Below are 22,735 nucleotides of genomic sequence, written 5' to 3'. Positions count from 1 at the left end.
TTGCCCGGAAAGTACTCTACCACTAAGTCAGATCTCAGCAAGAGTTTTCTTTTGAAAAATTCCATCCTTGTGTCCACCAAGCGGATTAACCTAGTAGTTCCCATCCTGCAGGTTACACTTCCCTACAAGTTCTCAGAGTTATTTGAAGGGGTCCTCAAATCCTTACACATAACGGGATTTATTCTAAATGAAATAAAGAAAAAAACCCCTAAGTACTGTATTTAGAATCCACAGCATTCCAAGCTATGATGAATGGTTTGGAGGTCTTGGGTAGAGAGAAGGACATCCTTGAGTTCAGTCTCAGCAATAACTCTGTTCACCTTATCCCAGGACTGGGGAAATCTGAATCACTGTACACTGAACATCTGATGCAGAGGGATCTGGGAGTTTACAGGAGAGATTCCCATTTTACAGATATGTAAGTAGTGGAACTGGGACTCCAACTTAGCCTGACTCGGCTTCTAAGCCACATGGACCTGGGACATGGAATACTTCCACATGTGAGTATCTGGTGGCCCATTCCATGTCCCCACTAGTGTTGACCTTGCCTTGCTCCCCAAACTGTGGCTTTCTCACAGTTGAAGTAGAAGAGATAATTTTCTCCACATTGACTTTTTGGGGTGGGTTTTGGGGTTGATAGAAGGAGACAAAGTAAGGGACAGGGAAGAAACTGGAAATGAGGCCCAGAGGAGTAAAAACCACCATGAAGTCTCACGTCTTTCATGCCCTGTGACCAGCAGGGGGCAGCTCTTGCCTTGCTAAGGCATCTCAGTCCCACATGGTCCAGTTAGATGCCCTGGGAGGTAGCTTTTCCATTGCTGAACAATGACTGACTCAATACTTCTCAGACTTTGTGGCATGTGTGGTTGTCCAGGTGGCTCAGGGAGGTTAAACTATGTGTTCAAGATTATGTTACTAGTTTGTGAGGGAGCTGGCATTTGAACCCAGCCTGTTCCAAGCCAGCATTTTTACCCCTGAGGTTACTGCTTCTCTAAAAGAAAGCTCTGAGTTGCAGTGATAGGTGGCAACATATCTAAGAACTTATTTCAAAATAGAACTATAAATAGGGGCTGTGGGTATAGCTCAGTTGGTAAGAGTGCTTGACTCACATGTACGAGGCCCTGGGTTCAATCCCCAGCACCAATCAATCAATCAATCAATACATGCTTACAGTTTAAAAAGGTTCCACCTGGTATATTACATGTAATGCTTGTTTTCTGTATGCTGTGTTATGTGCAGTATACATAACCAGGTGTGTGGCATACTCTTGTACTAATCCCTATATAAACTCAAAGTTATGTGTAATGTGATGTGTCTTTCATTTGTGTCTGTAAAATACAGAGTGGATTTCCCAGTGGGTAAGCCTGTATAGAAGGCAGATAAACAGACCTCCAGTAGGAGTGGATTCCTGTAATGGAGATCTGAATATGAATGAGTCCAAACTCCATCAGCAGCACTCACTCCTCTGCCAAACCACCCAATCAACACTATCAGAGTAAAACAGGCTATGTAAATGTAGCTTCTCCACAAAGTCCCTGGTGCCCGCCTCCTATCATCAATCAGCTTGCTTCTCTAATCCTCTCATTTATAGAAATCCCAGGGCAGTCCTGGGGGGAAGGGGGAGGGCCAGAGTTCAGGGAAGGAATTGGGGGCAACGATGGGCTTGGGCAAACTTGAGCAAGGGGGAGGGGAAGGAGGTTAGCTTTGGGGCCCAGTAGGGCTGCTGGAGGCTTATTCTGAGTAAAGGGTTGGTCTTCTTGAACCTCAGAAGCAGAGGGAACCACATCCTGGTCTCACCCACCCTTGGGCTACCAGCCATCTAAGCTCCACCCTGCTCCTTGCATGTGGGCCATGTGCCCCACCTCCCAGAGTTCCAGACATCTTCAGCAGCAGCATCTTCTTTCCTCAGGGAGGCATGCATTTGGTACCCAAGGTCCCAGGCAGTCAGGTCCTTAACAAGTGATGCGTGAGTTCTGTTTGTCCTAAAAAGCTTTCTACCCCCCATCTGGTGACCAAAGATCTGACCACAAGTGATTGAGGACCTCCACCCAGGTTCTCCTCAACAACTGGAGCATCCTTCAACATGGCCTGGACGCTATTGCTCATCTTTATTATGGTCTATCCAAATGACAGGGTATTTGCTCAGGACCCTTAGGGGTGTGGGGCTGGGAGGAGGAGGCTAGGGGGAGGGTGGACTTAGATGCCCTAGGGGAGCGAGCTTGGTAGGGCTGAACCTTGTGCCCTGAGGGGAGCTGTGGGCACTTCCCCTCACCTCTGTTAGTTGATGCCAGTAGACAGTAGGTTCACAGCCCCTCTAGGTCTCTGGCTTACTGCAAGTGTTATTCTAAATTTCCATGCCAGAGACCTTTTCTTCTCAGTTACCTTCCTAGTAAGATAAAGTTGAAAGAACCAGTAAAAACGGCTGCAAGGAAAGAAGGAAGAAAAGGACCAGAATTTTGGTTTATCTTTTTTGTAGGATTTTCATTTGATGTTTAAGAAGTGTATTAATCTAGGCTTATTAGCTAGGATCTGGATATATAATTAGGAGTTCAGGAGTCCTAATTAAGTCTAACATACTTTTTTTAGTGAAACCTATTTTAATTAACAGAGATTGCTTAACTATCAGGCATATTAGTTAACTAAATACAGGGCTTCTTAGGTGTAGATTCCATTCTCAGCTTCAGCCACCTGGGAACCTAAGGCAAATTCTTAGGCCTCTGTCCAGACTCTAGGGGCCAACCAAGGAATCTGTTTCAACAAAGACTTTGGCGTGTGTGTGTGTGTGTGTGTGTGTGTGTGTGCGTTGTAGTCCCAATTACTCAGGAGGCTGAATGGGGAGGATCCCTTGAGCCCAGGGATTTGAGGCCAGCCTAGGCAATAAAGTGAAATTCAGCTCAAGGGGGAAAAAAAAAAGGTACAAACAGGTAATTTAGGGGAATTCCCATACACAGTCAGGTTTGAGAATCACTGAAATAGAATGATGGGGGGAATTTTTCCCTAATTAGATAATTTAACTGGAGATTTTAATAATTGATTTAATTAATCAATATGGACAAGTTCAATGAGGATTTCAACCAATCTCAGCTATGTCTTCACCTGGAAATTTAATTAGTTAATGCTCTAACAAAAAACATAGCAAAGATGGTTTACTATTATGGAATGTTATTAGTACTAAAGTAATTCCTGAAATAATATCATGATGATATTAGTTAGCTAGGCAGCCACATTCAATACTGAGTTGCAATTGCACCATGGTAGCATAAATTCAGCAAGACAAGTCCTTTGTGAAGGCAGTTGGAGAGGGTGAGGGTGAGAATTGGAATGGGAAAGACTTTGAAAAATGATTTAATGAACAATGTTAAGAAATTAAATTAGCGGGGTGCGGTGGTGCACACCTGTAATCCCAGCAGCTCCGGAGGTGAAGGCAGGAGGATCACAAGTTCAAAGCCAGCCTCAGCAATTTAGCAAGGTGCTAAGCAACTCAGTGAGACCCTGTCTCTAAATAAAATACAAAATAGGTCTGGGGGTGTGGTTCAGTGGACGAGTGCCCCTGAGTTCAATCCCTGGTACCCCTGCCCCCTAAAAAAGGAATTAGTAAACTAGTAAAGAGGGAAAGATTTCATGAGACACCCAAAGCATGTGTCTGTGTGCCTTACAAAGAGGGACAGTTGGGATATTCACTCCAAGCTCTTTTCTCTTGGAGAAACTAGAGAGGCATCTCTGGATTTTCTCTCTGTCCCCAGGATCCTGTATTCTCTGGGTGTTCTCTGCAGCCCTCCTGCCCTGCTCCTTCAATGCCAGCAGAGGGAGACCAGCCATTGGCTCTGTCACATGGTACCAAGACAAGGTGGCCCCTGCAAAGGAAGTGAAGAACAGAACCCCACAGTTCAGGGACCGCCTGGTTCCCCTTTCTTTTTCCCAATTCCTCTGTGACCACCAGGCTGAGCTGCACATCTAGGACACCAAGGCCAAGATGCTGGCGTCTATGTGTGCAGGGTGGAGGTGCTGGGCCTGGATGTTGGCACAGGCAATAGGACTCAGCTGCTGGCAGAGACAATACGGCATGGGGAGGCAGGACCTCCTTGACTGGAATGTCCCTGGAAATCAGGAATCCTACCCCTGCCCTTGTTAACTAAGCCCCTTCCTCTCCACTGCCCTCATGCAGGACCTCATGGGCTAAAGATAAGCACAGTGTTCCTCCTTCAGGCTGGATTCTATGCCTTTGGTTTTCTCTCCATGGCAGCACCCTCTCTTACCAGAGCAAATGTGAGTATGGAGCCTGGAGCAATTATGGAGGGATAGGAGGGGCAGTAAGAACTGGAGGAGGAAAGGACATATGTTATGAAGAGGAGAGCTTCAGTGTTGGGGCACTGAATGGCTCCTTTCATCTCTCCCACCAGGCCACTATCACATGGGGACATGCTGCCATTCCTTGGGTGGCCTCTGAGGAATGATTCCAGATCCTAGTGATCTCTGACCCTTTTCAAGAGACCCCAATATATCCTTCTCTGCCCCATAACTACCTCCTCCTTTAGAGTCTTGTATATTTTCTTCTTAATTTTCCAGATGCCCAAATCTGGTCCCCCTGGTTCTTAACTCTCTTCCCCTTAGGTCTGACCTGGACAGGTCCAAGGAGAGATCTCCCTGCAATAGGGCCTAGAGGTCCCTCCCAGCATTATCTGGAGCTTGTCCCAGCATTATCTGGAGTCTCAGCCAGGGAGGCTGAGACTGTGGCTCCTGAGAAATGGAGATTATCAAATTAATTATTCCTACTTGTCAATTGCTGATTTCAGCCAGACCCACAGACAATTTTCTGCTCCCAGGGAAGTTCAGTTCCTTAATACCTTTTTTTTACCCAATATTTATGACTTGACCCCAAAAAGAGTGGGAGCGAGCTACTTAAATCTGGATTGTTCTCATTTGGAATAGTGGTTCAAGATGGATTGAGAGGCCTGAGACACAGAAGTGGCAAGATCATGGTCTTTACTGAGTGAACCATAGGATGATCCTGACCACCCGCCTGGGGTGAGGGAGGTGTCTAGGGGTACTCAGGTGGGTTTGTTCTTGGCAATGCAGGCGTAGTCAGTGCTGTGGTCCTCCTTCATGCCTTCTGCTTCTCCTTCGACCTGATCACTGCCCAATATGGGTAACCTTTGCAGAGAGGCATAGTGGAGCTCTTGGTCTGGAAGGTGGTCCTGGCCAGGTAGGAGATGCTGATGGAAGGGTGCTGGGAGCAGCACCCTCAGATCCTTCCCTGAGTACTGCCCTCAGCTCCCATCTTTCTTACCTCACTGATGCCTCAGTTTTCCTTTTTTTCTCTGAAGCTTCCCTCTTCCTCTCATTCTCCCTGTCTCCATCTTTCTCTCTCTGCTGACCTACACTCCTATTCTTTTTTTGGTGCTGGGGATCAAACCCAGGGCCTCGTACGTGCAAGGCGAGCACTGAGCTATATCCCCGGCCCTGCTGTTCTTTTCTATTATTGCTGTTTCTCTTTGTGTCTCTCCATCTCTTGCTCCCCCCTGCCACCCCCCCTCCACCCATGCACACTTTTATTCCTACTCTCTTACTTTTTCCTTTTCTCTCATTTTCTGTCTCTCTCTTAATTTCTCTCATTTTTCATCTCTTTGTCTCTCTCATTCCATTCTCTTTCAATCTTATTTTCTCTGATCTTCATACCATATCTTTTTCTCTCTTCTTCTCAATTTCTTCTCTCTTTTTGCCTTTCTCTGACTTTCTCATGTTTCCACTGTCTCCCCTCTTTACTCTTGGCCCCCACCCCTCACATCAGCCCCCTGCACCCCCTTATCCCCCAACCCTGCTTGGGCTCTCTCTGACCCTCCCCTCCCTGCCCCAGACTCACCCATCTTCTCTCCAATCTTTTCACTGGAAGAAAAGAAGCAACTCAGCAAAGCCTTCCTCACTAGCTCTGCACCATCCCAGCAGTAGTTTCCTCACTTATTGATTCTGGTGGTTTCCAGGGACAAAGCCCTGCCCCCCACTTTTTCTTTTCTGCATTGCTGGGGATAGAACCCAGGGTCTTGTACATAGGAAACAAATGCTTTATCACTAAGCTACATCCCCAGCTCAGCGCTGGCCCTTTGCATATTCTTCTCTCACCTTTCCCACCCAACTCCCACCAGTCAGGACCTGTCAGGATTGATGGAGACTTTGGCCTCAGCAGTAGGAAGGATGTGGGTGGGCACTTTTCTATAGGTGGCTGAGGAAATGAAGCTAGGGCTCACCTCTCCGACGGAGCAGACAGAGGCAGGTGAACAGAGTGACCACAAGCAAGAGCAGGAGCCCTCCCAGGCCCAACACCCCATAGTGGAAGAAAGGGCACCCTGTAGGGAAGAGGGGTAAGTATTAGAGGGTCTATTTCTCTTTTCAGCTTTCACATCCTCCTGGTTGGTTGTGGGCATCTCAATTTCCCTATCAGTTTTAGAGGCGGAAAAATATACTCTTAAAGATTTTTCACCCTAGACCTCATTATCTCACTTCCTACCAGAGTTATGCATCCCTTATCAGTTACCTTGCCTCATATCTGGGACCGCTCACCCCTGTGGCTTCCCACCACAGTCCCTGCTAATCCAGGACCTCTGTAGGGTCTCTTTCCCACCCACACCTGTGGTCCTTGGAAGCCTTGATCACCTACCATAAACCATCCATATCTCTTTTCACCCATTACTCCCTGCACACCCACAACCCTCCCTGTATAGAAGAGAAGGGCCCATTACTCACAGCTGAATGAACACATTAGGTTGAGGACTGAGAACTGGCCTGGAGATCAAGAAGCCTAGCCAGTGTTCTGACAGTCTTAATGACCTGGGCTAGTCACGTGTCTCAAGTTCCTTATCTATGAAACAAGGGGCCCTGTGTTACAATCTTTTCCCTAGCTGAGGAGCCTCACCTATGTCCTAACCCTGAGATGGGCATTTTCCACTTGTTCCCACAGATTCTGAGAGTAGAGGGTAATATAGTATCCATTTATTTCCCAGGTCTAAGGAGTCTGAGTCTCAAGCATGGACTTTTACAGAGATATCTAGTCAGAAGTGGGTAGAGCTGGGGTTTGAGTTCTAGCCAACTCCAGAGCCCCCCACCTCCCTTCCCTCTGACCAAGGCTAGCCAGGTGGTTTAGAGGGGCCTCTCCAGCACTGGGTAGTTCTAGGAACTGGTGAAAGGGATGATGGAGGGAGAGGAGCCTGGAACTAGAGTGGGTGTGGGGGCTGTAGAAAAGTAGAGAGAAAAGTGTCCAGAGCCTCTCAGCTACTGTGGCCCAGTAGAACAGGTCTCTACTTGGCTGATACGGTGAACTAGGGCGTGGAAGAATTTCTGGGGCCCACAACTTCCCCTCAGGCACTTCCTGCACTCCAACCACTGGTTCCTGTTTGAGGGCAAAGAGGGGACTACTGACTTCACACCAAAGCCAGATGTACTGACTATGGTCTAAAACCAAGACTCTCCTGGGTTTAAGAGGAATTAGTTAGGGTGCGTGTGGGAAACAGAAGCCTGAGATGGCCATGAGGATGGTGGGAACAGAAATGGATTGTTTTTCATTTCCTTGGTCATCAGAGACTCAGGCTGGACAGAGGATTTCTTTAGGGCCTAGGGAATATCAAATACATGGCTTCTGACTCCCTTCTTCTTAACCTTACCTCACTCTGGGGTGTGGCCATCCTTACCCTAACCCCACAATTTCCCGGATGAGGGTCTCTACCTATTTCCAGCTTACCCTGAAGGGTGGATACATTGGCTAGAGACCCCTAGGTAGAAAGGAGAGTGGCCATCTCAGACATTCCTGCCCCTTCTCTGGTCTTAACCACCCCAACACAACTTTCCCAGCATTATTAGGAGAGGAAGTACATCTCTGAGGTCTAGGATTACAACATCTTTCCTTCAAGGTTCCCAGGCTGCGGGCAGTGAATAGGTCCCTCTCAACTCCAGTCATACTATTGATTATGCTAGTAGTCAGTGAATGTCCCCCTTCTCTAGAGGCCTTACCTGATTAACTTGTTCCCAGTTACCTTTCACTCTGCATCTGCTGAGAGCTCATGATCTCGGTTTATGCATGAGAACACACACAGCCTGGCTTCTACATTGGACAGAACTCTGATGACTTTAGGGTGACTCCTGGTCTTCTATATCTACAGCCAAGAATCCAGCAGGGTGCTTGGCTGGTTGATTAATAAGCAGGACAATCAGAGGTAGCCATACTGCTAATAGATGAAGGACAAAAAGTTGACAAGTTGTTGTCATAGGAGGTGGGGGTAATCCAGGAAGACTTCCTGCAGGAGGCAACATTCTGGTGCTGAGCACAGAACTAAGGGCAGTGATCCAAAACCCTCTGGATAGAGACCGGGGCAAAGGCCCCTTCATGATACTGTGATGGAGAGGGTGAAGGATGATGGAGGATTGTACTCCTGGCCTTTGGGAAAGGTAAAGACTATGAAGCTTAAGTGAAGGCAAGAGGTGAGGAAGAGATCTGGTGCTTGGGTTTATATGTATTTGCATTTTGTTTTTCAAATTCAGGAACTTTGTAATTGGACATGGTGCATGCCTGAAACCCCTGCCACTCAGGAGGCTAAGGCAGCAGGATCACAAGTTTAAGGTCAGCCCCAGTAACTTAGCAAGATCTTATCTCAAAAACAAACAAACAACTAGGTGTGTAGCTCAGTGGTAAAGCACCCCTGGGTTAAATCCCCAGTACTGCTAGAAAAAAAAAAAAAAAAAAAGACTGTCTCAAAATGAAGTAAAAAGGGCTGGGATGTAAGCATGTATAAGACCTTAGGTTCAATCTCCAGTACCACAAAAAAAATAAAATAAAAATTCAGGAACTTTCTGTTACTTCTTACCACCACACCATCCTTAATGTTCCCCCTGCAGAACAATAGGACAATATTCAGGTATGTTTGTTTATTTTATATATTTTTTTAAAGTTCAAATGAAGAGAAAATTTGAAAGAATTATACAGCAAATATATCCTTACCACCCAGATTCTACAATTAAGAGTTTTCTATATTTTCTTTCATTCTTTATTTTTGGTAATAGGGATTAAAACCAGGGGCACTTAAAAACAGAGTCACATCCCTAGCCATCTTTATTTATTTATTTATTTATTTATTTTTAAAACTTGGTTTTCTTTTTTTTTTTTTAAACAGAGAGAGAGAATTTTTTTTTAATATTTATTTTTTAGTTCTCGGCAGACACAACATCTTTGTTTGTATGTGGTGCTGAGGATCGAACCTGGGTGCACGCATGCCAGACGAGCGTGCTACCGCTTGAGCCACATCCCCAGCCCTTATTTTTTTATTTTGAGACAGTGTCTTGCCAAATTGCTGAAGTTGGCTTTGAACTTGGGATCCTCCTGCCTCAGCCTCCTGAATCACTGGGATTACCGATGTGTGCCATTGCATCTGGCCTGTATTTTTTTTAAAATACTTATTTTTTAGGTGTAGAGGGACACAACACAATGCCTTTATTTTTATATGGTGCTGAGGATCGAACCTGGGTCCCACCCGTGCTAGGGGAGCGCTCTACCGCTGAGCCACAATCCCAACCCTGGCCTGTATTTTCTTTATCACACATTTATCTTGTGTCTTGTATCTTTTGAAGTTGCAAATGTTAGAACATGTCACCTCTAAACCCCAGAGTGTGCTGATCACTGACTCAAGTTGAGTATATTTCTCCATTTCTTTTTTTTTTTTTTGCCTGAGGAAGACAAAATTTACATATAGTAAAATGCACAAATTTGAAATGCACAAATTTTTTTGGGGGGAGAATCTAACTTAGGGCCTCACACATGCTGGGCAAGCATTCTCCCAATGATCTACAAGCCCAGACTGTCCATAAGTTTCTTAGCTAGCCTCTCTGTGCCTCAGTTTCTACTTAGGTTTTTATCAAGATTGAAATAATTATTATAAATAAAGTGTGTAGATTGGTGTCTCACACGTGCTCAATGTTATTTGTGTATTAGCTATATTATTATTATTATTATTAGTGTTACTACTACTATTATTTTTTTTGTGTGTGGTGCTGGGGAATCAAACCCAGGGCCTTGTGCATGGGAAGCAAGGACTCTATTAACTGAGCTATATCCCCACTCCTACTACTACTATTATTATTGTTATTATCCTAACACAGAGAGATGTCATCAAGAAGTAGAGATGATCTGGGGCCATCTGAAACTTCCTCGGACCTGATCTTTTTTCCCTCAACTCTTTCCCACTGCCTGCTTCTTCCATTCATCTGGTCCTTCCTATTTTGTTTTGCTTATTCATTCATTTTTCCTTTCATGCATCTATTCATGAATATTTAGTAAGCATGTACTAATGGATGGAGCTCATTCTAGACTAAAGCTCTCTAAGGTGGGAATGTGCCTCATCATTCTCTGGTCCTTGATCTTTATAGCAAGGGAGGTAATACTGTATTCCTATCTCTCTTCAGCAAGTCAGCAGTCATTGGTGAGGCTGAGGCCTGCTTCAATTGCCATTGCTGTGAACTGGCTTAACTCTGCCTTTCCCACCTACTGCTAGGAGGATAGGAGTGAGCAAGGGAACGGAAGAGGTCAGCCCAGTGTGTGTATAGGTTTATTTCAGGAAATCAGACATGCATCCCTCAAGACCCCAGTTCTTGTCCTCCTACTCCAGCCCTTTACTTCAGGAAAGGGTTTGCAGCCCTCCTTCTAGCACCCATCTCTGAGGTATAGGAGAATGCAAAAGACATTGGAGAGCTGGAGTTCTGTATTGTCATTACAGTTTTGCTGTCTGATTTTCTGCAAGCTTCCTTTTCTCTCTGGGTCTCAATTTCCCTCCCTGTGAGCCAGAGCGAAAAGCCCCTCCATCTCTACTTTGAGACTGTCTCTCTACCCCAACTCCTTCCCCAGTTCAGAGAACCCAGGCATCCAGCTGCCCCACCCCAGCTCTGGGTAAACAGGAAGCTGGGTGAGGGGAGCAGGGGTGTGCGGAAAGTCCCAGCCAGGTGTGTGGGTCTATAGGGAGGGGGTGGCCCCACCCCTGAGGTATGAAAGCCCCCCTGTTCTGGTCCTGGTTCAGAGTCTGGATGGGAGCACTGGGGCTGCAGGGCCGGGGTGGGAGGCCCCAGGGGACGGGCTGCCTCCTGCTGGCTGTGGCAGGAGCCACTTCGCTGGTGACCCTGCTGCTGGCAGTGCCTATCACTGTCCTGGCTGTGCTGGCCTTGGTGCCCCAGGAGCAGGGAGGACTGGTGAGTGGCTGCAACAGACCTTAAAGGGCTGCATCTTGCTGATGCTCATTGACCTCTGGCTATTACTGGGGTCTTTTGCATACCTGGCACAACTGACTGGCTGTCTCTGGTGGAAATGTTATGTCTGTCTTTTTGCTGAATGTTTCCATGTTCCTGTACCGCTACTGTCTTGATGTCTCCAAGTCCCTTCCTGGTTGTCTATTTCTCTCCTCTCCTCTTCCCAAGACACACACAGACTCGTCTCTCTGCCCAAATACATATGTCTTGCTTGCTCTCCCTTCCAGGGAGATGTGTATTGGGGATGGTGCTGGAAACCCAGCCTGGGGTTTGGGTCCATAGTTGGAGGGGTGCAGTTGGCATCAGATGAATCTGAACTCTGGACACGGTTACCTTACCCAACCAGGTAATGGAGTCCGCAGGCCTGGGAGCACAAGCCCAGCAAGGACTGAGTAAGAGCAATGGACTCCCTTCCCGTCTGCATTCCCAGATACCCTCTTCCTCCAAGAATCCATTCCTGCGCCCTGGCGCCCTGTCCTCTCATGGGAAGCATCCATGGGTGGCCACCCTGCCCCCAATTGTGGCCTCTACACCAGTTCCAGGGTTTCAGCAACTGCAGGAAGAGAAGCCAGAAACAGATCTCAGTTCCAGGCTCCCGGCTGCCCACCTTATTGGTAAGGCTGTGGTCGACCTGAATATGCATTCAAATAGTCCAAGAGTGCCAATTTTTGTGGAGTCCCTCCATTCTGCGATTCCAATGCTGGATTTCCCACCCCTTCCACCACCTCTTGCCCCTAAAGTGCCCATCCTTCCACTAATTCCCCATTCTTGCTGCTTCCCGGAGCAGACAAAACTCAGCCTAGATCTTACCACAGCCCTCCGCACCCCACAACCCGGTGCCCTCAGCCCCCAGCTTGGATTCATTCCAAACGTAGCCTCGCCGCCCCCGCCCCTCCAGGCGTCGCGCCCCGCCCCCTCCTGCCTACCCTCCCTGAAGTCCGGTCCTCAAGCGGTGCTCTCAGCACCAGTTCCCCGAGAATCCACCCACCCGAGAATCCATCCACCCGTCTTTCTGCAGGCGCGTGGATGAAGGGACAGGGGCTAAGCTGGGAGGCGAAGAAAGAAGAAGCGTTTCTAAGGAGCGGGACGCAGTTCTCTGGCGCCGAGGGGCTGGCCCTCCCGCAGGACGGCCTCTATTACCTCTACTGTAACGTCGGCTACCGGGGTCGGGCGCCACCTTCCGGCGCGGGCCCTCAGGATCGCTCCGTCACGCTGCGCAGCTCGTTGTATCGAGCTGGTGGCGCCTACGGTCGGGGCGCTCCCGAGCTGCTGCTGGAGGGCGCCGAAACCGTGACTCCAGTATTGGACCGTGCCGGGAGGCCACAGTACAGACCCCTCTGGTACACGAGCGTGGGGTTCGGCGGCCTGGTGCAGCTCCGGAGGGGCGAGAGGGTGTACGTCAACATCAGTCACCCCGATATGGTGGACTATAGGAGAGGGAAGACCTTCTTTGGGGCTGTGATGGTAGGGTTAGTGCCCTCTGCGTCCCTAGGAAAATGTCTGCATAGTGCGAATGTATGAATCGACCCATGGATTGGGGACCCAGACGCCCGGGATCCCAGGGCAGTAAGAAAAATATAGGAAACTGTTTAGAAACTGATTTTGAACCCGATGAAAATAAAGAATGTAAAGCTTTAGTGCCGTCAGTACGGAAGAGATGCTAACGCGTCTTAATTCATAGTGGTGCAATGTGTTGGTTAATTGTTTTTGTGTCTTTCTCGTTGCTCAAAACCATTCATAACACTGTGTGTGGCCTTTGCTCCCACTCTGTGGGGACTGCCCTTCCCACTCACCCTACCTCTGAAGGCCAGACCCCAGCACGAGTCCAGTTGGAGGGTATAAGGAAGGGCCTCTTTAAACCCTGAAGCGTCGCCAAGCATCCTGGTTCTCAGGGCATGGTAATCCCCACCAGACTCTCACTATTCTCTTTTCCCTTGGGTCCCTTCCCACTCTGAGAGTAGTCATTACAGGGGAAAGCAAGCACCACTCAGAACGACCCAGCGGCAAGAGGGAACCCCTAGGATGGCTGAGGGGGGAAGCATCGAGGGCTCCAGCAGCTCTCCCCTTCTGGCTGACTAAAGGTCCCTTTAGTCCCCAACCTACTCTTCTACATGGAGCAGTAATCAGGCTCCTGGGTGTGAATGCAGGAGGCTACAGGAAGGAATGGAGGTTGTTTGGGAGGAGAGGAGCCTGTGGTGCCCCACCCCAACAGGGAGAGCCTAGGGAGGAGGGGTGGAGGAGGAAACTGATGAAGATCCTGTGTTGGGTGGGATGGAAAGTATTCATCCTTTGTTCACACTTCGGGTCCTCCTTCCCCCAAATGGACAAGATGGGTACCTTTGGGGTGAGTAACAGCAGTCTCCCCACACCATGACCGACTTTCAGCCGCAGCCTGGAGGAGGCAGAGGGGGACTCAAAGCCCTATCTAGGTCACCCCAGTGGGTCACCCCACCCCCGCAGAACATCACTTATTGGTTTTCCACTGCCTGGCTACGCATCTGGACTGAAGGAAAACCCAACTTCTGAGCCTAGTGGAGGCCACTCTATGAGGCTCTGTTTCCTATTCCGCCTCTATTCGGCCTCTATTACCTCTACTGTAACTCCATGTTCAGAAGAGCCTTTCTGTAGGGTTTGAGGGTGATAAGTATATTTTGCTTGGCCAAACTTTAGTCAGGTTTCTGAATCTTCTACTTTGCCTATTTGTATACTTCCTCATAAAATCCAGTTTTAGCCACAAACGCTGCTAAGTTGGTTTAGCACGAACCTACCACCTTCTCCATGTCTGATCACTCTCAATATCTGGTCAAGTTCCTTATCTTCTATATTCCCAAGTGATGTCTAATTACCCTGGCCTGTCTCAGCAAATATCCTGTCAGATCTGCTTAACCAGAATCCCCCATCCCTGATTTTATATTTCCTTTTAGTTATTTTCCATCCACTGACCCTCACCCTGCTCCTTGGTTATCAATTCCCTCTTGCCCATGCTGTATTTGGAGTTTAGCCCAGTCTCTCTTCCTCACTGCAAGATTTCATTGCAGGGTATCACCATGGTCCTGAATAGTTGCCGCCGCCTCCTCCTTCTCCTCCTCCTTTTGGAGCCTGGTACTGGGAATTGAACCCAGGGGTGCTTTACCATTGAGCTACATCCTCTTCACAATTTATTTATTTATTTACTTATTTATTTTTGAGACATGGTATCACTAAGTAGCTTAGGGCCTTACTAAGTAGCTCAGGGCCTTGATAAGTTGCTGAGGCTGGTCTTGAACTTGCAATTCTCCTGCCTCATCCTCCTAAATCAGGATTACAGGTATGCCCCACCACACCCAGCTCTGAATAGTCTTTCCTACCATGCTTTACCAAGTACCATTGAGTAATGTGAATGTGTGTGTTTGTATGGAGTGTGTGTTGTGTTGAGGATGGAACCCAGGACTTGCATATTCCATTGAGTAATTTTTTTTTCTTTAACAGAGGTTCTTTTCTCTTTCCAATTCACTCCCTTCATGCCAGACCCCTCATCATTCACTAAAAAGATCAATGAGACCAAAGCTGGCAAGTGGGTCCTTCACCAACATCTTATACCTTTTGGTGGTGGTGTGGGGGTATACTGGGGATTGAACTCAGGGGCACTCTACCACTGAGTCACATCCTCATCCCTATGTTGTATTTTATTTAGATACAGGGTCTCACTGAGCTGCTTAGTGACTCTTTGTTGCTGAGGCTGGCTTTGAACTCGAAATCCTCTTGTCTCAGCCTCCTGAGTCGCTGGGATTAGAGGCATGGGCATTGCTCCAGCCTTCTTGTTGTTGTTGCTTGGTGCTGGGGGTTTAATTCAGGGCTTTGCACCTGCTAAGCATGCACTCTATCACTGAGCTATATCCTTTGCTTCTAGTCTTTGATTTTTAATTTTAGTTGGTTTTTCCGATTTTACCCACTGAAGAATGAATGGATAAAGGAAGTAAGGCAGCATTTATTGAGTGGCTATCATGCCAAGTACTGAGCTGGGTCTGATGGAAGTTGGGCCTTTTTTTTTCATGTGCCCTTCAGGCAGTGGCAGGTGAGGTTGACTGGTTTAGGTTGCACAGTTAGCACAGGGTTGGGGGGAAGGTGGTTGGGATGGAGTGATTTGGAGCCCAGACACCTGAATCTTTGGAAGTCCCTTGGCTGTGATTCAGGTACCTGAGAATGTGGCTCCTCCCCAGCTCTCTCAGGCCACAACAGCCGGAAAGAGTAGCAGGATTTTCCCAGCAAGTACTTGGAATTCCCAGAGTGGGAAATTCCCATGCCCTGAGGGACAGGTAATTAGGTTCAAGCTCCAGTTTCCTGGAGAAGGGAGGCTATTCAGCTGGGCTTTGTTACATAGTATCTCCTGGACCCCAAGAATCTAAGTACTGGGGTCTGTCTGTGTCCAGGCATCTTTTTTTTTAATTTTAATTTTTATTTTTTTAAGAGAGAGAGAGGGAATCTTTTTTAAATATTTATTTTTTAGTTTTCGGCGGACACAACATCTTTGTTTGTATGTGCTGCTGAGGATCGAACCCAGGCCGCACGCATGCCAGGGGAGTGCGCTACGCTTGAGCCACATCCCCAGCCCGCGTCCAGGCATCTTAAGCTCTGCAGAGAGAAGACTTCAGAGAGTGGGCTCCTACCCCCAGGGAGAGACAGATGCAGAATTGACTCCAAGAGACAGATCATGTTTCTTTTCTAAGCAATCTTTATTTCTATTTCTCGCCACTGCGATTACAGACACAGCTCCCCTAGGGAGCAGAGGTTCAGCGATGTAGCAACAGTAGGTCACCAAATCAGTATTATTAAAACATCTGGATTAGATAAATATTTTGTTTAAAACATAAGCAAAAGGAGGCAAAGAGGCCAGGAGGCCAGGTGGGAACAGCCTATAGTTCAGTTCCGTTTTCACAGAAAACATGTCTGGCCCAAGGCAGCTCCGACGTTGGGCCCCCAGGACACCCTGACCTTCTAAATAAATACATTCATCAGTAAATAAATAAATAATAAATAAGTAATAAATAATTATAAGTGCAACCATAAATAGAGGGGGCTGGCCCTGTGGGAAGGGATGGGCTCCATATCTTAGGAGTCTGGAAACATCTGAAGAGAGGAAGGCCTGAGGTCCACTCTTGTAAGTGTTCGTGGTGAAGTCTTCTTAAAGAGTGTGCTGAACCAAAGGCTTCCTGATCCCCACATTTCAGATGTCCCAGGTTGAATTCAGGGATCAAAACCTGAGGGCCCCAGTGGTTTCTGGTAGTCTTGGTTTGAATTCTTGCTAGAGTGCCCCATCATCCAGGTCACACATCCCTTCATCCAAGTTTTCTGAGTGGTGTTGAAAGTTCTAAGATTGGGGTCTGACCCTAATTCCCTTTCTCAGCCAAAAAAGGACAAGGAGGCAGGGGCCGAGGGATTGTGGTAGGTGAAGGAGAGGAGGTGGATGGACATCCATCTCCCTCACAGAGCAATGACCCCAAAGTAGACCTGCCCGGACTCAGCAAAGTCGAGATAGCTGGGCAGGTTGACCTCAGCACTGAGTCGATCACCCTTCTGCAGCTCGAAGACCCCTCCTAGATAGATGGGTTCATACCAGGGCTTGAACTCAGCCCCCTCCAGGCTCTCCTTTGGGCAAGGGCTCTTGATGGCAGAGAGGAGGTTGACCTTGTCCTGATAAGAGACAGCAAAGCGGCTGACAGTGTGGGTGAGGAGCACGTAGGAGGGGCAGCCTTGGCCCTTGAAGAGGACCTGGGAGTAGACAAGGTATAGCCCGTTTGCAGGCACCACCAGCTGGTTGTCTATCAGCTCCATGCCATTGGCCAGGAGGGCATTGGCACGACGACTTAGCCACACCAGCTGCTCCTTGTCTTCATTTTTTGCTAGAGGGAGGGAGAGGTGAGTCAGTATGACCCTGTGAGTTTACTTCACATCCTGGCCCTCAAGTTCTGCTCACCCCAACTTCCGGTTACTGTCCCCTCTCTTTTCACATCTCTTCTGGCCCTGAGTTTCTGAGTATCCATCACAAGGCCTTTCTGTTCCTCCACCCTCCTTCACACACTGTCTCCAGGGTCTTCTACTTTCAACCCACCAGTCCTATGCCTCCATGTCTTATGTGCTCCTTCATCCCCAAGACACATGCTCAGAGTTCTTACCTACAACATGGGCTACAGGCTTGTCATTCATGTTTTGAGAAGATGATCCTGAAAAAGAAAGAAAAGAAAAAGTTGAGCCCCCCCCAAACTTCTTTGAAAATCCCTGCCTACTTTGACCTCCATTCCTTCTCCCCAAAACCCAAAACTCTAAATTTCCCCCACTGTTTCCATCCCAGGACTAACACTCCTCCCTTCACCAGAGTTAGGAAAGAAGCTTGGGAGATACTTACTGAGTGTGAGCATCTGGGCCTGGGGGCTGAGAGGGAGGTTATTCAGGAACTGTGGGAGAAGGAAAAGATTTAGTACTCAAGGAATCACCCCAGAGGAGAATCAGCTGGCTGCTTATTCAGCTTGAGCTCTCTGCACCAAACATCTGGTTTCGTCTCTCCATTCATTCATTTATCCTTACATACATCCAACAAGTGCCTTCTGTGGGCCAAATTTTTGCCTCTCCTTATCTCACTTTCCTTCAACTCTCTCCTTATATCTCTTTCCCTCAGTTCTCTCCTTATCTTTCATATCATCCACATCTCATTCTGTCTCATCACCTTTAATCATATAACTTTCTTTTCTCCCATCTCTCTGCTCATGCTCTACATCTTTCTCTGGAACTCTTTATATATGTATATCTGCCTGCTCCTTCATTCATTCATTCATTGAACAAGTATTTGATTAGCATGTTTCTTGTGTCTTTCCACATCTCTTTCTGCTCCCCTATCTTCTCTAGGCCTCCCTATCAGCACTCCTTTCTCCCCACCTCTCTCTTGTTCTCTTTCTCCCCTTTTTCTGTCTGGATGGAAGTGAAGTTTGGGGAGGCACTCACCTCTTCCCTCTGGGGGCCGATCACTCCAAAGTGCAGCAGGCAGAAGAGCGTAGTGGCTCCTGCCACAAGCAGGAAGGAGAAGAGGCTGAGGCACAGGCACCGGCTGGAGCCCTGGGGCCCCCATGCCTTCTTGGGGAGTGCCTCCTCGGCCAGCTCCACGTCCCGGATCATGCTTTCAGTGCTCATCGTGTCCTTTCCAGAGGAAAATGTGGAGCCCTGGATGTGGAGCAAGCAGTGTGTGTGTGAGAGGGAGAGAACCTGCTTGTCTGGTTGCCTTTCTGGGATTATTTTCAGGGGAGTTTGGAGTTGCTTCTCTCCCTCCTGGCTGGTCCCCTGGTGTCCTCGCTCAGGGAGCTTTTGCTGGCTGGGTGTGCAAACAGCTGCCTTTATAGCCCTTGGGGCAAGAGGAGGGCGGGGAAAGACTCTCGTTCAACCAGCGGAAAACTTCCTTGGTGGAGAAACCCATGAGCTCATCTAGAGGAAGCGGTAGTGGGCCCTATACATTCTGTCTCGGTTTCTTCTCCATCATGGGGGTGGGGGTTTGGAAAGTTGGGGATACCCAGGCATCAAGGATACTCCTCATCCTCCCCACCCAGATACTGTGGCAAGCTTCTTAGGCCAGTTAACAAAGTGTGTGTGTGTGTGTGTGTGTGTGTGTGTGTGAGAGAGAGAGAGAGAGAGAGAGAGAGAGAGAGAAACAGACCCCCTGGAAGCTGGACCCAGTTCCTCCTGACCCTTAATGTCTGTTGTCTCTATTTTTTGGAGGGCCAGGTCTGCTGTGGTCTTTCCCCTCTGATTTCTTTTTCTTTTTTTTTTCTTTTTGGTACTCAGTGCTTAACCACTGAACCACGTCCCCAGCCCTTTTTATATTTTATTTAGAGACAAGGTCTTGCTGAGTTGCTTAGTGCCTCCCTAAGTTGCTGAGGCTGGCTTTGAACTCATGATCCTCCTGCCTGAGTTTCCTGAGTCGCTGGGATTATAGGCATGCACCACTGCACCAGGCTCCCCTCTGATTTCTAGACAGGACTCCTGAGAAGGAAGACATGAACTGGAGCTTCAGAGTGGGAAGGAACTGGGGTGGGGGGAGAGGCCAGAACAGTTTGAGATTGGGGGCACACATTGGCTTCTGGAAGGGGTTGGGAGGGGTAGCAGGGACAAGCCTGGGACAGCCCCAGAGGGAGTGAACTCTGACTTGGGAATTCCAAAACCCACGAGGGCCTTCTCCTTTCATTCACAAACCCCAGGCCTTCTTCTTTCATTCTTATCTGGAATTCAAACTACTGGTTTCAGTCTTGCTTCCAAAGGACTTTGAAACCCCTGAATTTTTTTTTTTTTTATTGAAGACTTCAGACCTCTGATGTTGGCCATGTCTCTTCAGATGTCCACTATATTTCATACCTCTTAGTTCTGGAGGCTCTCCCACTCTTTAGGGCCCACACATGGCCATGTCTTCCAGAGAATCCCCTTATTCCACCTCCCTAGATCTGGACATTCTCTCACCCTTTGGTATTGTAACTTCTCCCCAGAGGTCACCAGTGACCCCTGTTCCTAAGAAGCCCTACATGTGGCCATAGCTCCCAGAAACCCTCTGAATACCACCCCTAAGGACCTTGTCCTCCCCGCATCACCACCATTTTTCTTTCCAGTTTCTCCCTCAATTCCCCTGCAGCAATTAGACTGCCTGGCCCCTGTGAACAGGCTACAAATCCCTGGAGCTCCTGGGCCCCCTTATCTCCTTGTCCTGCCCATAGCCCTTGACCCCTCTGAGACCTCTGTCTCTCCCTTCATTCCCTAGAGAGATCTAAGAAATTGTCCCCACTTCAGACAGACAGACATAAGCAGACAGCATTTCAGAGAAAAAAGAGGTTTATTTGGCTTTATCGAGGGAGCAGATGGCTCCTTGTGGGTGTCTAGTCAGGCAGTGGCTGGCTTTTAGAGCCTTTCGCTTCCTTCTAGAGCCCCTCGGTCCCTTAGTCCTACTTTTCTCTCTAGGTGAGCTCTGAGCCGATACCTTCTCACTTTCCATCTCTGGGGCTTGTTCAACTCTCTCTTCTAATGCCTTCCTATTGTTCCCCTATCTCTATCCTCCATAAATAAATAACTTAATTTTCCCCTTCATAAATAGTCCCCCTTCCCTGCCTCTAGTCATCCACCCAGGCTGCCCCATGTGTCTACTCCTCTTCCATGTCCAGGTCAAGGCCCCACCTAGACCACTGGGACAGAAGAAGAGCTCTGTGTTGGGAATTTCTAGGCAGGCTTGAAATCTTCAGTAGAATACCCAGGGTGCTTCAGGGAGCTGTGGTCCCTGGAGTGCCTGGAATTTCTTCTTTGAAAGCTTCAAGTGACTTGAGTGGGGAAGACATGAGGCGATGGTTGGAACGGGCACAGGAGAGGTGGTGGTGACCCTTGAAATGGTCAGAACGAAGGCAAAATGGAGAGAAGGACTTGAAACCAATTTCTTTTTCTCTCTGGATCTTTCCAAGTCCTACAGAGCAAAAGCCCCAAAGAAGACGCTGCTGGGACTGAAGAGCAGGTGGGAGATACCATCTGTGTGGGTGGACAACTGGTCTCCTCGGGTGAGCAGGAACACAGCCCCCTGGTATACTGAGCGCACCCAAGGTCCTTGTGGCCCTGGGCACACAGACTTCTGGGCGCTGAGGAGAGGCACATGGAAGGGGTACTGGGAGGAGAAGAGCTGAACCTCATGGGCGAGGTAGAGAGGGGTGGAGACGGCCTTGGAGGAGCAGCCTTCCCCAGAGAAAACCACCTGGGAGTAGACGAAGTAGAGGCCACTGGTGGGGACCAGGAGGGAATTGTTGCTCAAAGAGAAGCCATGGCGGAGGAAGGCACGGTCCGTGTTGGCTCTCCAGCGTAGAGAGTTCTGCATGCTAGGGTCTCCTAGGAAGAGCCACAGGAGGTGGGGGAGGAAGGGTCAAGGATCTACATTAGAGGTCTCCTCCCTGAGGAAGCAAGTACTAAACAATTGAGTTTATAGGGGATGACTGGGGAGAAGGAGGAGTAGGCTCTGTCTTTAGTTGTAGGGGAAGCTGCAGGGAAAGATGGGGTGGCTACTTGGGTCCCTAGATGCGGGTAGGAGGGGAGCGGGGGGCTGCATGTCTGGGAGGTTGGGTGGAACTTTACCAACAAGGTGAGCCGCAGGTTTGAGGGTGCCATGAGCAAAATGCTTCTGGGGGTGCTGCTGAGCAGCCCGGGCAGCTGAGGGCAGGAGGCCAACACCAGGGAGTCCCTAGGGGAGAACAGAGTTGAGAGGGCTCTAGGGATCCAAGCTGGGCTGAGCCACCCCTGCAGCCCCAATTTTCCTACTGCCTCACCTTGGCCCTAGGTGGCAGCGCAAGTAGCAGCCCCAGAAGCAGGAAGAGGAGGCGGGTGCCACGCACCCTTGGGAGGTATAGAAGTCCAGGTGGTGTCATGGGGAGAATCTGCAGGGAGAGAGAGAGAGAGTGAATGGGGCGGGGCACACAGAGGAAGACAGACCTCCTGCCTGCCTGCCCTGCAAAGACAACCACCCTGAGAGAGGATGACAGACAGAGAAGGGGACAAGACACAGGCAGGGAAATCCCAAGGTGAGCAGAGGGAGACATAAAAACAAAGAGAGACAGGAAAGGAACAAAAGGAGATTGCTGCAGAAACAGAATGAGTGACAGGTCAGAGAGAAAGAGAATGACAGATGGAGAGATAGAAACCCGGAACAAACCAAAACAAAACCCACCCCAACCAAGGCCCAGGCCCAGACAGGCTGGAGATCCAGGTAGGAGGTGCAGGAGGAGCCAGGGCTCAGGACCCAGGCAGAGGGGCAGCCCAAGGAGATGGGGCAGGAGAGTCCTACCTGGTGTGCAGGGCCCCTGGGCCAGGACGCTTGGGTCCCTTTATAGAGGAAGCGGCAGTGGCAGCGTGGCAGCCAGCGGGCGGGTTCTAGGCCGGGGCTGGGGCCTGGGGAAGCCCCCAGGGCTTAGAAGATGCTGCTGTTTCAGTCGAAGGCAGGAAAGGCTGAGGCCTATAAGAGAACCGCAGGCTGGGGGCTCAGGCAACTGAGTTCTGGGAAAGGGAGTGAGGTCAGGGGAACTGGGGGCCAGGACTGCCCAGGAGCAAGGTCAGACCTAGGAGTTCCAGAGAAAGGCAATTCGGGGAGAAGAAGGGGGAGCCACTGGGGTGTATGCTGGGGGCCTGGTTCCCTGAAGAGCTATCATTTATGACACCTCTGCACCCTCCGCAAATTACAGGCTTCTTTCTGCCCATTTCCTCCTCTTATCCCCAGTGCCCCCAGCTGTCCTTGTCCCAAATGACTCAAGTCACACATGTCCCAGGATGTATACTTTCCAGTCTTCTGGCAGGTGTCATATCAAGAAGTTCTATTATATAACCCCTTGCCTGGAACATCCTCATGTGTGCTCTTGTCCTAGTGAAAATATTAGTGGAGCCCCCTTACACACTCCAAACTGTCCTGGTTTGGAAGATGAGGTGTTTT

General features: G+C 48.9%; 5 protein-coding genes across 7 annotated transcripts; 2 read left to right on the top strand and 3 right to left on the bottom strand.

The window, feature by feature from the left end:
* Positions 1–1,657: 1,657 nt before the first annotated feature.
* Ncr3 (natural cytotoxicity triggering receptor 3) lies at positions 1,658–4,638 on the top strand. The gene is given in 3 exon segments (XM_048805712.1): positions 1,658–1,697; positions 3,744–3,959; positions 3,962–4,638. Coding segments are annotated over 3 exon segments (381 nt in total). The 3' UTR covers positions 4,087–4,638.
* Positions 4,639–4,966: 328 nt separating this feature from the next.
* On the bottom strand, positions 4,967–6,928 carry Lst1 (leukocyte specific transcript 1). Its single transcript, XM_015487914.2, has 4 exons — positions 6,739–6,928; positions 6,243–6,341; positions 5,861–5,883; positions 4,967–5,195 (listed from the first exon to the last, which is right to left on the bottom strand). The coding sequence occupies exons 1-4, from the start codon at positions 6,752–6,754 to the stop codon at positions 5,049–5,051; spliced, it is 285 nt and encodes a 94-aa protein (XP_015343400.1). The 5' UTR covers positions 6,755–6,928; the 3' UTR covers positions 4,967–5,048.
* Positions 6,929–11,055: 4,127 nt separating this feature from the next.
* Positions 11,056–12,923, top strand: Ltb (lymphotoxin beta). 2 transcript variants are annotated; one of them, XM_015487913.2, is made up of 3 exons: positions 11,056–11,217; positions 11,705–11,888; positions 12,293–12,923. In XM_015487913.2, exons 1-3 carry the CDS (start codon positions 11,056–11,058, stop codon positions 12,793–12,795), a joined length of 849 nt encoding a protein of 282 aa, XP_015343399.1. In that variant the 3' UTR covers positions 12,796–12,923. The 2 variants fall into 2 exon arrangements, with proteins under 2 accessions (XP_015343399.1, XP_015343398.1); XM_015487912.2 differs by having other exon boundaries at positions 11,621–11,888.
* Positions 12,924–15,967: 3,044 nt separating this feature from the next.
* Tnf (tumor necrosis factor) lies at positions 15,968–18,617 on the bottom strand. Its single transcript, XM_015487417.2, has 4 exons — positions 18,250–18,617; positions 17,657–17,705; positions 17,427–17,474; positions 15,968–17,153 (listed from the first exon to the last, which is right to left on the bottom strand). The coding sequence occupies exons 1-4, from the start codon at positions 18,433–18,435 to the stop codon at positions 16,735–16,737; spliced, it is 702 nt and encodes a 233-aa protein (XP_015342903.1). The 5' UTR covers positions 18,436–18,617; the 3' UTR covers positions 15,968–16,734.
* A 1,480-nt stretch (positions 18,618–20,097) lies between these two features.
* On the bottom strand, positions 20,098–22,235 carry Lta (lymphotoxin alpha). Of its 2 annotated transcripts, none has more exons than XM_015487911.2 (4): positions 22,097–22,235; positions 21,582–21,689; positions 21,391–21,496; positions 20,098–21,147 (listed from the first exon to the last, which is right to left on the bottom strand). In XM_015487911.2, the coding sequence occupies exons 2-4, from the start codon at positions 21,678–21,680 to the stop codon at positions 20,735–20,737; spliced, it is 618 nt and encodes a 205-aa protein (XP_015343397.1). In that variant the 5' UTR covers positions 21,681–21,689; positions 22,097–22,235; the 3' UTR covers positions 20,098–20,734. The 2 variants fall into 2 exon arrangements, with proteins under 2 accessions (XP_015343397.1, XP_048660962.1); XM_048805005.1 differs by lacking the exon at positions 22,097–22,235 and adding an exon at positions 21,980–22,088.
* Positions 22,236–22,735: the final 500 nt, after the last annotated feature.

This window comes from Marmota marmota, unplaced genomic scaffold, assembly GCF_001458135.2.
Source record: "Marmota marmota marmota unplaced genomic scaffold, marMar, whole genome shotgun sequence".
Taxonomy (NCBI): domain Eukaryota; kingdom Metazoa; phylum Chordata; class Mammalia; order Rodentia; family Sciuridae; genus Marmota; species Marmota marmota.
The sequence above is the reverse complement of the archived record's forward strand: the minus strand, read 5'-3'. Positions and strand labels throughout refer to the sequence as shown.

Excerpts from the sequence above, each read along its gene's own strand:
- Lst1 (XM_015487914.2), bottom strand. Across the intron at positions 5,884-6,242 it reads CTGTCTGCTCCGTCGGAGAG|TGAAAAGATTGGAGAGAAGA; the intron begins GTGAGCCCTAGC and ends CTTTTCTTCCAG. Across the intron at positions 5,196-5,860 it reads AAAGATTGGAGAGAAGATGG|GACCACCTTCCAGACCAAGA; the intron begins GTGAGTCTGGGG and ends CTACCTGGCCAG.
- Ltb (XM_015487912.2), top strand. The coding sequence starts at position 11,056 with ATGGGAGCACTGGGGCTGCAGGGCCGGGGTGGGAGGCCCCAGGGGACG. Across the intron at positions 11,218-11,620 it reads CCCAGGAGCAGGGAGGACTG|GTAATGGAGTCCGCAGGCCT; the intron begins GTGAGTGGCTGC and ends TTACCCAACCAG. Across the intron at positions 11,889-12,292 it reads CCCGGCTGCCCACCTTATTG|GCGCGTGGATGAAGGGACAG; the intron begins GTAAGGCTGTGG and ends GTCTTTCTGCAG.
- Tnf (XM_015487417.2), bottom strand. The coding sequence starts at position 18,435 with ATGAGCACTGAAAGCATGATCCGGGACGTGGAGCTGGCCGAGGAGGCA. Across the intron at positions 17,706-18,249 it reads TCGGCCCCCAGAGGGAAGAG|TTCCTGAATAACCTCCCTCT; the intron begins GTGAGTGCCTCC and ends CTTCTCCCACAG. Across the intron at positions 17,154-17,426 it reads GCCTGTAGCCCATGTTGTAG|CAAAAAATGAAGACAAGGAG; the intron begins GTAAGAACTCTG and ends CCCTCCCTCTAG.
- Lta (XM_015487911.2), bottom strand. The coding sequence starts at position 21,680 with ATGACACCACCTGGACTTCTATACCTCCCAAGGGTGCGTGGCACCCGC. Across the intron at positions 21,497-21,581 it reads CGCTGCCACCTAGGGCCAAG|GGACTCCCTGGTGTTGGCCT; the intron begins GTGAGGCAGTAG and ends GTTCTCCCCTAG. Across the intron at positions 21,148-21,390 it reads ACCTGCGGCTCACCTTGTTG|GAGACCCTAGCATGCAGAAC; the intron begins GTAAAGTTCCAC and ends GGCTCTTCCTAG.